The sequence below is a fragment of the Bufo gargarizans genome, chromosome 10 (genome assembly GCF_014858855.1).
Source record: "Bufo gargarizans isolate SCDJY-AF-19 chromosome 10, ASM1485885v1, whole genome shotgun sequence".
In the NCBI taxonomy this organism is placed as follows: domain Eukaryota; kingdom Metazoa; phylum Chordata; class Amphibia; order Anura; family Bufonidae; genus Bufo; species Bufo gargarizans.
The window spans coordinates 14,152,525-14,166,404 of record NC_058089.1 but is presented as its reverse complement, the minus strand read 5'-3'; the positions used below and the strand labels follow the sequence as shown (position 1 = coordinate 14,166,404).

At 48.6% G+C, this 13,880-nt stretch overlaps 1 protein-coding gene across 1 annotated transcript in view; it reads right to left on the bottom strand.

Moving 5' to 3' along the window:
• Nucleotides 1-13,022, bottom strand: part of SERGEF (secretion regulating guanine nucleotide exchange factor) — a 31,532-nt gene extending 18,510 nt beyond the window's left edge. The window contains exons 1-6 of the mRNA XM_044270139.1: nucleotides 12,896-13,022; nucleotides 11,499-11,637; nucleotides 11,196-11,351; nucleotides 7,536-7,627; nucleotides 5,394-5,454; nucleotides 4,786-4,899 (exon numbers count right to left, since the gene is read on the bottom strand). Of these exons, the coding sequence (XP_044126074.1) occupies nucleotides 4,786-4,899; nucleotides 5,394-5,454; nucleotides 7,536-7,627; nucleotides 11,196-11,351; nucleotides 11,499-11,637; nucleotides 12,896-13,015 (682 nt within the window). The 5' untranslated portion in view covers nucleotides 13,016-13,022. The remainder of the gene's footprint in view (nucleotides 1-4,785; nucleotides 4,900-5,393; nucleotides 5,455-7,535; nucleotides 7,628-11,195; nucleotides 11,352-11,498; nucleotides 11,638-12,895) is intronic.
• Between the last annotated feature and the right edge of the window lie 858 nt (nucleotides 13,023-13,880).

The window sequence follows — 13,880 nt, the reverse complement described above, 5'->3', positions numbered from 1 at the left end:
AATGTCACCATCACTAGCGGGGTAGCAGAGGGGTCACCGTCACTAGCGGGGTAGCACAGGGGTTAGGATTGGAGGGTTCACTGGTGGGGTACCACAGGGGTCAGTATTGGAGGGGTCACCGTCACTAGCGGGGGTACCACAGGGGTCAGTATTGGAGGGGGTCACCGTCACTAGCAGGGGTAGCACAGGGGTCAGTACTGGAGGGGTCACCAGCGGGGTAGCACAGGGGTTGGATTGGAAGGTTCACTAGTGGGTGTACTACAGAGGTCACCGTCACTAGCGGGGTAGCACAGGGGTTAGTACTGGAGTGGTCACTGTCACCAGTGGGGTACCAGAGGGGTCACCGTCACTAGCGGGGTAGCACAGGGGTTAGTACTGGAGTGGTCACTGTCACCAGTGGGGTACCAGAGGGGTCACCGTCACTAGCGGGGTAGCACAGGGGTTAGGATTGCCCTCTTTTATGTAATATATTTATTAATGATCTTGTTGAAGGCTTGCCCAGTAAAATAACTTTTTGCAGATACTAAATTACATAAAGTAATTAACACAAAAGAGTCACTGGTGGGGGGCCAGGCATCGGTCACTGGTGGGGGGGGGGGGGCTGCCCAGGCATCGGTCACTGGTGGGGCCCCAGGCATCGGTCACTGGTGGGGGGGGGGGGGCCCCAGGCATCGGTCACTGGTGGGGGGGGGGCCCCAAGCATCGGTCACTGGTGGGGGGGGGGCCCCAAGCATCGGTCACTGGTGGGGGGGGGGCCCCCAAGCATCGGTCACTGGTGGGGGGGGGGCCCCCAAGCATCGGTCACTGGTGGGGGGGGGGGCCCCAAGCATCGGTCACTGGTGGGGGGGGGGGGGGCCCCAAGCATCGGTCACTGGTGGGGGGGGGGGGCCCCAAGCATCGGTCACTGGTGGGGGGGGGGGGCCCAAGCATCGGTCACTGGTGGGGGGCCTCCAGAATGACTTGGATAAGTAAAAGCGCTCCAAAGTTATTAGCGGACTCCAGTCGGCACTCAATCCTGTGCTCACGTTGCAAGCTCCACGTGGAATGTATAAAGAAATCCCGGAAACCGTATCTTTCAGAGCATATTCTTTTATTTCTTAGTCATTCAATATATGAAGCGTTTCGGCACAAATGGATTGAGAAACGCGTCATATATTGGACAACTAAGAAATAACAGAACATACTCTGAAGCAAGATATACGGTTGCCGGGATTTCTTTATACATTACCACATAAAGTGACACGTCAGATTTCCAAAATTTTGCATGGTCCTTAAAAGGTAAAAAATGGCTCGGTACTGAAGGGGTTAAAATAGAAATGGGTCAGAAACTCCCAGGCTGCTCCGGAGATTTCCCGGTTTCAGAGAGGGCCACCAGTCGTGCGGAGCATTTCAGATGGATAATTCCTGGTAGTTAGGGAGGAGATGAGGAGAAAGTGATTTTTAGAGTATTCGTTAGTTAGCCGTCCTGGGGATTTGTTATTTTTGGATGATTTGATGATCTGTGATATTCCGGCGAGCTCTACTGGTTAATTAAGTTGGGAGAGCTGATCAGGAGACAGTTTAGGTAATGAGATATCGGATGGGAATTTATTAATGAGGTCTGGGGTCGGCTGAGGCAGTGAGCGGCGGTTATCTGAGATTATAGACTGGAAACGTCCTGGAGATAGCTCGGGGATGAATAATCTCTTCCCTATGTGTATTATAGATAGACAGCAATTTCCTCCCATCATGGCTTTAATTGTATTGGCTAGAATCAATCATACTCGCTCTATTCCCTTGTGAATAATATTTTGGACGTCCTCAAGTTGTGCTCAAATTTACTTTCATTGTAACGTAAATTCAAAAGATTTGGGAAGGAATAAACTCATGCATAAATATATTTATGTGAGATTAGGTAAGAGAACAACGCCACATACAATATGGGGAGGCACTCCGGTCGCCATGTCGTAGCCCGTGGAGAGATAGGGCAAATCAGTACTTACATCCTACCTAGGATGAAGTCTTCAATGGAGCCCCAATTAAATGTCAGTGCAGACCACAGTTATCAGGCTCCTGCAGTGCACATCACACAGGTCTCTGAGATCACTCAGGAATCTGTTCTTATCAGCACAATGGGGGATGGGTACTATCTCTAACCCACTACATTACAAGGAAAAACTTGTAAACTATTACACAGAGTATTAAACAAAATATAAAACGCAATCATATAGTTGGTAAAGTGCGAAACATAAATCTTCAAGTTGGTTAAATGTGACCTAGGAGGGATGCAAAGCTATAGACGTACATAATTGTTCGGTGCGAAGACGCCTCTGGGTTTTTTGTTTTTTTATAAAAAGCTGAGCTACGAATAAAATGACCTCATGTGTAGGCCTTGTGGGCGCACCAAATCATGGTCGGTTGGATATCAGGGGTACAGTTAAACTCAAAGTATTCATGAAGGACTTCATTAACTTGAGATTGAGTAGAAGGTAAAGATAAGTAATACTCATTGGGCCTCAAAAGGAGAATAAGGGGGTTAATTAAATTGCTCCGAGATTTGAAACGAGATTGGGGCATGAGCGGACCATGATATGGATGCTAAAAGATATTTTTTGTAGAGACCATTTGTCAACAATGATCAAGTCTATCTTAGAATATTGTTTATGGGGGCGCGAGTAAAAAGAGCAATCACACTCCGAAACGTGTAGTACCCTCCATGTGTCATATATATTCTCTGATCCAAAAAGTGCGCAAATTGTATGAACGGTAAGAGCGGCGAGACTCTGGACTCTTTACGGTAAGAGCGGCGAGACTCTGGACTCTTTACGGTAAGAGCGGCGAGACTATGGGACAGTTGAAGGTCTGGAAGTATTTCTGGAGTGTAATAATATTACAGGTTATAGCTACTAGAGAGGGGTCGTTGAACCAGGAAGTTATTCTGATACCCAATTGGAGTCGGGAAGGAATTTTTTTCCCATTAAATGAGATAAATCGGTTATTACCTCAGTTTTTTCTTTTCCTTCCTCTGGATCAATGTGCAGGCGTTTTCAGCCTCACAAACCATGGTACTATGTTACACTGGTATTTCTCACAAATGTTCCGATCTGATCAATAAACCAACATGAGCTGTATCTTTAAGGGGTTAAATATTAGCACCACCGCAGCACCCTAACCCTTCACCTGCTAGTCTTGTGGGCCCTCACTTCTTTCTCAATACACGTCTGGCCCCACATCTTGGTTCCCTCCAATGCAACCACGCGGGTAGGACCTCTAATAGAAGAGGTCTCCCTGCACCAGGCTGCCTACTGTGCCGGCTCATAAAGCACAAGCCTTCGTCCGGGCAGACAAGACTGATGAAAGATCGGCCCATAATGATAGCAGAGATGTGAAATACAGAGGCATGTGTGGGCGAAGAGTCGGACCACTAGGAGGATGCCCGACACCCAGTTTATACCCAGACAAGACTTAGAGGAGTTGTCAGACTCCAGCAAACGGCATTTATCGTGTAGGTAAAGTTAGTACCAGGCACTTCCTAATGTATTGCGATTCTCCATATTGCTTCCTTTGCTGGCTGGATTCGTTTTGCCATCACATTATATGGCTCGTTTGCATTGCTACAACCACTCTGTAACCCAGCAGTGGTGGTCGTGCTTGTGCAATATAGGAAAAAGTGCTGGACTATGCGCACTCCCACTGTCCTGGCTTTTTCCTATAGTGTGCAAGCACGACCACTGCTGCTGGATTACAGGGTGGTCGTAACGAAAAGTGAATAATGTGATGAAAAATGAATCCAGCCAGCAAAGCAGGCAATATGGAGAATCACAATACATTAGGAAGTGCCTGGTATTAACGTTACCTACATGATAACATATGCCGAAGTGAGACGACCCCTTTTAAAGGCTTTTGACACCTTTGGGGGCAATTTTTTTATTATTGCGTTGTACAGATTTTTTTAATTGGTTGTTTATTAGAAAATTTGAACTACTTTGAGCCTTTGTGCTGCCTTGACTTTCTCTAGTAGCAGGATCTGAATTTTCACTCTGTTCCATCCGGCAGCTCAGCTGACGGCTCCTTATCTGTGCCCTTATAAACCCTCATTACAGCTCAGTTCTCGTGTTACCGAGAAGAATGTGGCTTCAATACGTGTTTCAGTACCAGTCACACAGCTAGACAGTTAACCCTTTGTGACACAACGGCTCAATATTTTTAAAGGGGTTCTGCACTTTTATTTAACTGATGATCTATCCTCTGGATAGATCATCAGCTTCTGATCGGCGGGGGTCCGGCACCCGGGACCCCCGCCGATCAGCTGTTTGAGAAGGCAGCGGCGCTCCAGCAGCGCCGCGGCCTTCTCACTGTTTACCGCCGGGCCGCCCGCCCACTGACGTCACGACTTGTATCAACTAGAGTGGGCGCAGCTAAGCTCCATTCAAGTGAACAGAGCTTAGCCAAGCCCACTGTAGTTGATACAAGTCGTGACGTCAGTGGGCGGGCGGCCCGGCGGTAAACAGTGAGAAGGCAGCGGCGCTGCTGGAGCAACGCTGCCTTCTCAGACAGCTGATCGGCGGGGGTCCCGGGTGCCGGACCCCCGCCGATCAGAAGCTGATGATCTCTCCAGAGGATAGATCATCAGTTAAATGAAGGTGCAGAACCCCTTTAATAAAGGCCAATTAAAATAATAATTTTTAGCCCAAAATTAGCAAAATGAAATCATAAAAAAAAAAAAAATAATCAGTAAGGAGAAGTGCCGTGGACAGGAGGAGTAAGAGAGCCCCCGGTGCTTTGCCTTCAGAATACAGATATTACCTGGCACTGGGCAAGGCTCCCGAGCTGTGTAGAAACCAAGGATTGATCCCCCCTGGCAGAATCTCTTTGCCTGCGATGCCAGTCCAGAGCCCCATTGTAATGTCTGTCCACTTTCTGCAAAAATAAGTCAAATAAGTACAGAAATAAATGGGCCTTTCTTTATTTGGGGCCACACGTAGCTGAAGGGGTCCACGTGGCCCTGGGTCTCATTCGTTACAATAGAGTAGAACGCGTCTTATTCTAGTCCGTTAAGCAGACAATATACGTATTTCTAATGTAGGGAGGGACGTGTGAAAGAGGAAAACGTGGGCTGCACGTGGCCAGTGCCGGCGTTCCATGGATCCGCCATTTGTTATGATGAGGTGAATGCCCCTGAGGCTGGTGTCTAAACCCCCAGCGCCCCCGCCCTGACAGATTATTATTTGAATTTCCTTCCCGCGCTCTCTGAGGGTGCACAGGCCTAGGCGCTCTCGTTTCAATTACCGCCGCATCGTGGACGGGAATTGTGGCTTTAATCACATCAATTAGCATTTCCTGGCGCCATAGTGACGGACTCATTCCATCGTATGACCACTGCCGCCCCCGTTCACACGTCATCCGATTCTGACCTGTAACAGCCAACGAGTGTCGTAAACCAGCAGCGACGTCCACAATCCTCTCAGGAACATTCTAGAAAAAGAGACAAAATCTGCATGTAGGAGGATGCAGGTAGAGCCAGCAAGAGTCCAGGCTGGGCGGGGGCCATCCTACACCGAGGGGCCCTCACTCCAAATCATGCAAATTTGAAAGCAAAGCTCTGATTGGTTGGTTCAATTACCCCAACACCCCCCCTCTGACTCTCCAGGCACAGGGAAGAACAGCCCACGCTGGAGAACACCAACATCCGGCCCTTCCCATCACACGCTGCATTTTCTACCTTTTGTTTTTTACTCTAAAAGGCTATGTGCACCTATGGGGGAATTTTTTGTTGCATTGTACTTAGGCTACTTTCACCCTAGCGTTCGGGGCTCCGCTTGAGAGTTCCATTTGCCCCAAACGCTTCCGTCCAGCACTAATGCATTCTGAGTGGACGCGGATCCGCTCAGAATGCATCAGTCTGGCAGCGTTCAGCCTCCGCTCCGCTCAGCAGGCGGACACCCGAACACAGCTTGCAGCGTTCGGGTGTTCGCCTGGCCGTGCGGAGGCAAACGGATCCGTCCAGACTTACAATGTAAGTCAATGGGGATGGATCCGTTAGAAAATTAAGCCATACTGTGTCAACGTCATTTTCAAACAGATCCGTCCCCCATTGACTTTCAATGTAAAGTCTGGATGGATCCGTCTGCGGCTACTTTCACACTTAGAATTTTTTCTAAACTATAATGCGGACGGATCCCATCGTCTGCATTATAGGAGCGGATCCGTCTGTGCAGACACCAGACGGATCCGCTCTGAACGCAAGTGTGAAAGTAGCCTTATTTGGAGCTAAAAATCTATTTTTCAATTGCACTTTATTAAAAATAAACACTCAAAGCTCAGTCCTTATCTTACTATAATAAGAATGTGGCTTAAAGTGCTTCAGCTCTGAACCCGGACAGATCCCCACTTTCACCCAGACAGCCTCTCTGACATTTCTAAATTGTGCAGGGCAAAGGCTTTTTCTGGAGATCCGGTGACGTACTGGGCTCTAGGCAGAGGCTTCCACTTAGCAGGGAGCCCGGTGACGTCACTGGCACTAATGGGCGGGCTTTTATACGCTAAAGCCCACCCATCAGTGCCGGTGATGTCACTGCTAGGCGGAAGCCTCTGTCTAGAAGGGTAAAAATATCAACAAAAAAGCCCTAGCCCTGCGCGATCCAGTCCAGGAAAGCAAGCAAAGTCCAAATGCAGAAAAGCTTGGGTGGGAGTCAGTGAGATGGGGGGCGATTTACTAACTAATTTATAGGCACCTCCACCAAATGCGAAGCATACCCGCTTCAGGGGAGGAACATCAACAATTAGATGCAGAAGGTGGGTAGATTCTAGAAAGCCTGGGAGGGCTCACATACCATCTGTAAAGTATTTTTATCGAACTTTCCTCAGATGTGTCCAAATCTTTCCCCCATTTCTGAAGCAGAGGGGTGAGCGCACGGTTTAACGGCTCAACCAGAATCGAGCAGCTTAAAGATAAAGCTTTAGACTGAGAAATCCATTAACAGGACAAGTATTTTGGAAGGGACATGATAAGTGGGAAGGGTTAATCCCGATAGGAATTGACGTATTTGCAGGAACACTGTATTTGGTAAAGGAGATGAAAAGCTGCTTATCATAAAGGTCGCCAATCTTTTTGATCCCGGGGCATTTGTTAGACCCGCTGCCGCCACGGCTGATGGTGGCTAAGCCTCTCCCTCCAACTGCCTAGATGTCACCATCACTACTGACATTGCATCTAAGGAGTTAAGTGATCCCCGATTCCTCTGCCCTGTTATAGCGGGAGCCCACTACGGTGATCTGGAGCATCAGCGCAATCTGCAAGTCTTGAGTCTCTGCCGCCCACCAGGACTAATGGGACTGAACAGAGCAGGCCGTCCTAAAACAGCGCTCCACCCAAAGAAAGTCTCATCTGTACAAATACCCATAAGACTTTCTGTGAAGAGTCTCTGCCACCTGTGTGCGCGCAGTGACCATAGTGCAGAGATAAGACTGCATCTGTCTGCAGAGGATTCCCTCCTGGCAGCTCTCAGCCCGGACTCTGCGTCTCCTCACACAGCGGTCCCACGTACAATACACACCTGAATTAGTTTAGGAACTGAACTCGTCTTCTGTTGGGTGTTTCCCAGCTGCCCATAGGCATTGGATCCAAAAGATAACAGATGCCCGCCATCTAGCAAGCAAAACATAATCCGTTAATAAAATTCTCTAGCCCTAGGACAGTCGGCATTAACCCCTTCTCACAGATGGATATAAATAAATATATTCCTACACAAGTTCTAGGGGACTGTTAGCAAAAAAAAAGCACACCTACAAATGTGTACAGTGAGAAAATATATATATTATATATGAAAAAGGAAATTCCACGGGTTTATTTCACCAGATGCAACGTTCCGGTTCTCCCTCTGGAACCTTTCTCAAGCAGTGACAAATTCATGGCGCAAATTACATATATTTATACCACACATGTGATTATTGGATAATTAAAACAATCAAGTACAAAAATATAAAAAGTGCATGATCATAATATTACAAAACACATATAAAACAGTGTATAATATAATACATATAATGTGTCTACATTCATACATGAAATATCCAAAATGTGAAAATAATTAAATGTACAAAATCACAGTACTCATAAGTGATCCGTAATTCATTCAAACCCCTGGTTTGTGATTAAAAACATAATTGATGTGTCCTTGAAAAAACGTGAGATGTATTGGATCGCCACTCTGAACGGGTATTCTTATATAACTTCCCCCACAGACAGAGATGCGTCAGATTTCTGTCTCTTCTTGAATGTGGTGCAAACTAAAACTACAATACTAATATTTTTCCCTTTGTTTTTAGTGTAAATTGCTGGTGTGTGGAGGAAGAAGCCTAGATATCAGCATGAACCAGCACACACCTAGATTGTATCATCTCAACTATTGAATCCCCCCCCCCCCCTATTTTTTTTTTACTCATGTTACTTTTTTTGTTTATCGTTACTCTTTTCTTGTTACAGGCCGTTATACGTCGAGATGCCTTTATTAATAGTTAATATACACATTTTTACTCTCTACTTGTGGAGGGACTTCTGTTGGGCCACGATGACGTGAGAGTGATGTGCTGGATGGATATTTGCCTGGGAAGGATCCTCTTGCCGTAGATATGGTGAGGAGCCTGACCTGAACAGTCTCTTGGTGGCGGCCTTTTATGTACCACAGTTGCAGGACAGTCCTCGCTGAGTTTTTTTAAAATCTTACCTTTCACTGTTTGAGGATAGTCTTGGATGGCACCCTTAGCGGGGTTGCCTGCCATGGAATGTCCTCATTATATGGTAGTCCGGTGCTGTGGGGGCAGGACGGTTTCTGCCATAGTTTATCTAATCAACACAAGGCCCCTTGGATAGTTCACCCGTAAGTAATACATTATTATGTTCCATATTTGGAATGTCATTAAAAAGACACCCAAACGTGTGGCCCCGAATTATATTATTTAGTGTTTGATTTGGGGCCAAACTTCCTCTGGGGATTGGTTACTCTTATTGATGCTGCAATGTCCAGCCATCCACGAATTCTGCCGATGTTTGTGGATTGTTGGGGGACTATCCCGGAGGCGGGCGGGCACTCGTTTATTAGTATACTTATTGTTTTACATTATTTATTTGTAACTGAGTAGTGAATGAAAAAGAGGGATTAATTTTCAATTAATATTTTTTCTTACTACGGCTATTATAGCTGAATAATACACGGTCACGTGATCTCGTGACTATTATCATGTGCTTGAGGCCAAGCAGCAGAGCGAGGCTGTGGATGGAAGCGGCCGTGTGATCAGGATGCATCATGTGACGTCGTGTCACGTGACTGCACCTCCTTCTGACAGGTGCTGTGTCTGATGGTGTTTCTATGCTGACAGGTACGGTATTCACCCCCCCACACATCAATTATGTTTTTAATCACAAACCAGGGGTTATTCACATTTGTTTGTAATTAATGAATTAAGGATCACTTATGAATTCTGTGATTTTGTACATTTTGGATATTTCATGTATGAATGTAGACACATTATATGTATTATATTATACACTGTTTTATATGTATTTTGTAATATTATAATCATGCACTTTTTATATTTTTGTACTTGTACTTATATTTTTGTTTTAATTATCCAATAATCACGTGTGTGCTATAAAACATATGTTATTTGGGGCATGAATTTGTCACTGTTCGAGAAAGGTTCCAGAGGGAGAACCGGAACGTTGCATCTGGTGAAATAAACCCGTGGAATTTCCTTTTTCATTTACGGTTTGACAGCCGCTGGCCCCCCTTGTTGTACTATTGTTTTCAGTGCCCCCCTTGGCTTTGATATAATATATACCGTATATATATAATACAGCGAACATCTATTAAAAGAAATGGTGAACTGACACCAACAAACTGACGGTAACAGCAGGTCTTATACATTGAACTATTAACAAAGCCTTTTGATCTGCATTTATCTATATTACTGGAAACCTTTGGCGCAATCACATGACATATATTTGATATACCATCTTCAAGTGACCATATAGATACGGACAGGGGCGTAGCTATAGGGGGTGCAGAGGACTGGGCCCAAAGACCCTTGTGCCATATAAGAGACACCGGTATTATAGAAAGTACATGCTGGTCAAGTTACACCTCTGGCTGGAGGGACGGGGTTACATCAAGAATTTGGATTGAAGGGGGGGGGGGGGGGGTGCTGCTTCAATTTTTTGCCTCAGGTGGCACGAAGGCTATGTGTTTCCTTGTCCCTTGCCACAAAGTAGGGGGCCCAAGCTGAACTCTTGCACCAGGGCCGATGAGCTACGCCCCTGGACACGGATTACGGCTTGTGGTGTGATGTGTATATACCTAGGAGCATGTTTACAGGATATATCTGCAGGAGCTACTTGTATACAGAGGATGTATAGTGCACTATACTGTTACATTGTAGGCGGTGTATTGTATTTTATTTTTAGGTGTTCAGTATAGTATTTTAAAAAATGTTTATTCTTTCACACTCATGTCTATTTTAATCCAATTGTATTATTGATTGTTTACCAATAAACAATCTTTTATCTAACACGTGCGGGGGCGTGCCGGCCTACTTGCAAAAGAATAATGTAATCTGCATCACAGGCCGTTATCCCCATGGACAGCGTCTACGCCTTTCAGACTGTACATAGTCCTTACTAAAAACAGTCCGAAAAGCGTGGATGCAGGTAAAGGCCTGTGATAAATATGAACTTTTTAATTTTATTTGTTCCAATAAAGAATATTTACAAAATGCCGCCAACATAAAGTGGACAAATGGGGAATGTAAAGTGAGGACTACTATGTGGCATCGCTCTCTTCATAGCAGAGAATTTTAAATTAGCCAATTTTTCTACATTTTGGGTAAATTTAGTTATTTTTTTATAAATAAAGGTGAAACATAAAGACTAGCATGGTCATGAAGTGCAAGGTGTCATGAGAAAACTCTCACAGCGGTTCGGAGGAGTAGGCGCCGTCTTGCCCCTCTGTACCGGTCGCCACAAATGTTTTACATGCTTAGGAGTCATGTGGGCGGAGCCACGGCAACTTTGCGTGCTCACGTGGACAGGGAGCGGTAGCACCGCCCACGTGGCTCCTAAAAAAAAAAAAAAACAGATCCAGAGAGACGATGTCCAGCACAGAAGATGGCTGCTCACCGGGGACTCCAGCAGTCTGAATGAGACATGGCCGCCACAATACCTGTCAAGATGAGGGAGAAGTCCCAGCCACAGGAAACCTTGGCAACGCACAGGTCCAAAATGGCAGTACACAGGGTGAGGCGGGCGAGGTCCTGGCAGTGCCCCAGCCCCAGCTGACCACTCTTGTTCTGACCACAAACGTACAACTTCCCACAATCTGGGAGAAAGAAACAGGAGAACGTTACCGAAAGTCTCCCTGTGCCGGAGCGCATTCCTTCCTGCCGGCGAGGCGTCACTGGCATCACACATGGCGTCAGCGGACGACGGACGCAGTAACCGCCTCATCTATGACACAGACGTGTACCTGTAACAGCAGCAGAATGCCCCCCGCCAGCAGTGAGGCTCTTCAGGATGCCACACGTCTCCCCCAAGCCTGGCACTTGCCGAGGAGCTCTGGCGTCGTCTGTGCTGCCCAGCCCCAGCTGACCGTAACTGTTCGAGCCCTGGAAGAAAAGAATCAGACTGGGAGGTCGGAAAGTGGAACTCTACCCCCCGCGGCTAGAGTCAGGACAACAAAGGGTCAATCCAGAATTATGACAAGTGCAGGCAGAGAAACTCCACCGCAGGAGCCGCCACCGACTGCACACGGGACAACCGCAGGGGCCGCCCGCCACCGACTGCACACGGGACAACCGCAGGGGCCCGCCCGCCACCGACTGCACACGGGACAACCGCAGGGGCCCGCCCGCCACCGACTGCACACGGGACAACCGCAGGGGCCCGCCCGCCTCCGACTGCACACGGGACAACCGCAGGGGCCCGCCCGCCACCGACTGCACACGGGACAACCGCAGGAGCCGCCCGCTCGCCACCGACTGCACACGGGACAACCGCAGGGGCCGCCCGCTCGCCACCGACTGCACACGGGACAACCGCAGAGGCCGCCCGCTCGCCACCGACTGCACACGGGACAACCGCATGGGCCGCCCGCCACCGACTGCACACGGGACAACCGCAGGGGCCGCCCGCCACCGACTGCACACGGGACAACCGCAGGGGCCGCCCGCCACCGACTGCACACGGGACAACCGCAGGGGCCGCCCGCCACAACCGCAGGGGCCGCCCGCCACCGACTGCACACGGGACAACCGCCCACCACTGACTGCACACGGGACAACCGCCCACCACTGACTGCACACGGGACAACCGCAGGAGCCACCCGCCACTGACTGCACACTGTACAACCGCAGGAGCCACGTGACCCACCACTCACTGCACACGGTACAATCACAGGAGCTGTCCGCCACTGAATGCACCCGGTACCACCACAGGAACTTCCCACCGCTGACTGCACCTGGTACTAAGGACTCTGGAGCCGTCCGCCACTGACTTCACACAGTACCACCACAGGAGCCGCTTGCCGCTTACTGCACAACAACAGGAGCTGTCCGCCGCTGACTGGGGGTTTCAGACTTCGGGGGTCTTACAATTCACTGCAGCAAAGTCTCCTTAACTTCTGAAGCCACAAGTCTGTGCAGAGAAAAAACGCAGCCGTCATTGCTTTATGGGACAAAATGAGCTGAATGAAGAGGCGACTCCAGACCCTGATAAACTGGATGGAGGAGACAGAGCAGGAACATTGGGGTCAGTGAAGCGGGGCTCCCAGGCACACACTCCGCTTGCTGACTGCGCTGTATTCCCTCTACAATCACGCAGCGGCCGCTTTCTCGGATCCCACACACGGCGGTACCGCACACTCACCCATGTGAACAGAGCTTGGCGGTTTTTATCTTCCTCCATGTGTGACGTCAGGGCAGCGCCACCTGCCGGAGCAGAGTGTCCGTCATCTATGAGGTCACGTGGTGACTGCTGACGGCGCATGTCATGTGATTAGTCACATGAGAGGGAGGAGTCCGGCTCCGGCCCGCCCCACTTCACGCGCCTCCTGTTCCCACCCGAAAATGGTACATTACACACGTGACCCTGCGCCCCATATACATTATACACGTGACCCTGCGCCCTATATACATTACACACGTGACCCTGCTCCCCATATACATTACACACGTGACCCTGCGCCCCATATACATTACACACGTGACCCTGCGCCCCATATACATTACACGCGTGACCCTGCGCCCCATATACATTACACACGTGACCCTGCGCCCCATATACATTACACGCGTGACCCTGCGCCCCATATACATTACACACGTGACCCTGCGCCCCACATACATTATACACGTGACCCTGCGCCCCATATACATTACACACGTGACCCTGCGCCCCATATACATTACACACGTGACCCTGCGCCCCATATACATTATACACGTGACCCTGCGCCCCATATACATTACACACGTGACCCTGCGCCCCATATACATTACACACCTGACCCTGCGCCCCATATACATTATACACGTGACCCTGCTCCCCATATACATTATACACGTGACCCTGCGCCCCATATACATTATACACGTGACCCTGCGCCCCATATACATTATACACGTGACCCTGCGCCCCATATACATTACACACGTGACCCTGCGCCCCATATACATTACACACGTGACCCTGCGCCCCATATACATTACACACTTGACCCTGCGCCCCATATACATTGTACACGTGACCCTGCGCCCCATACACATTATACACGTGACCCTGCGCCCCATATACATTATACACGTGACCCTGCGCCCCATATACATTATACACGTGACCCTGCGCCCCATAT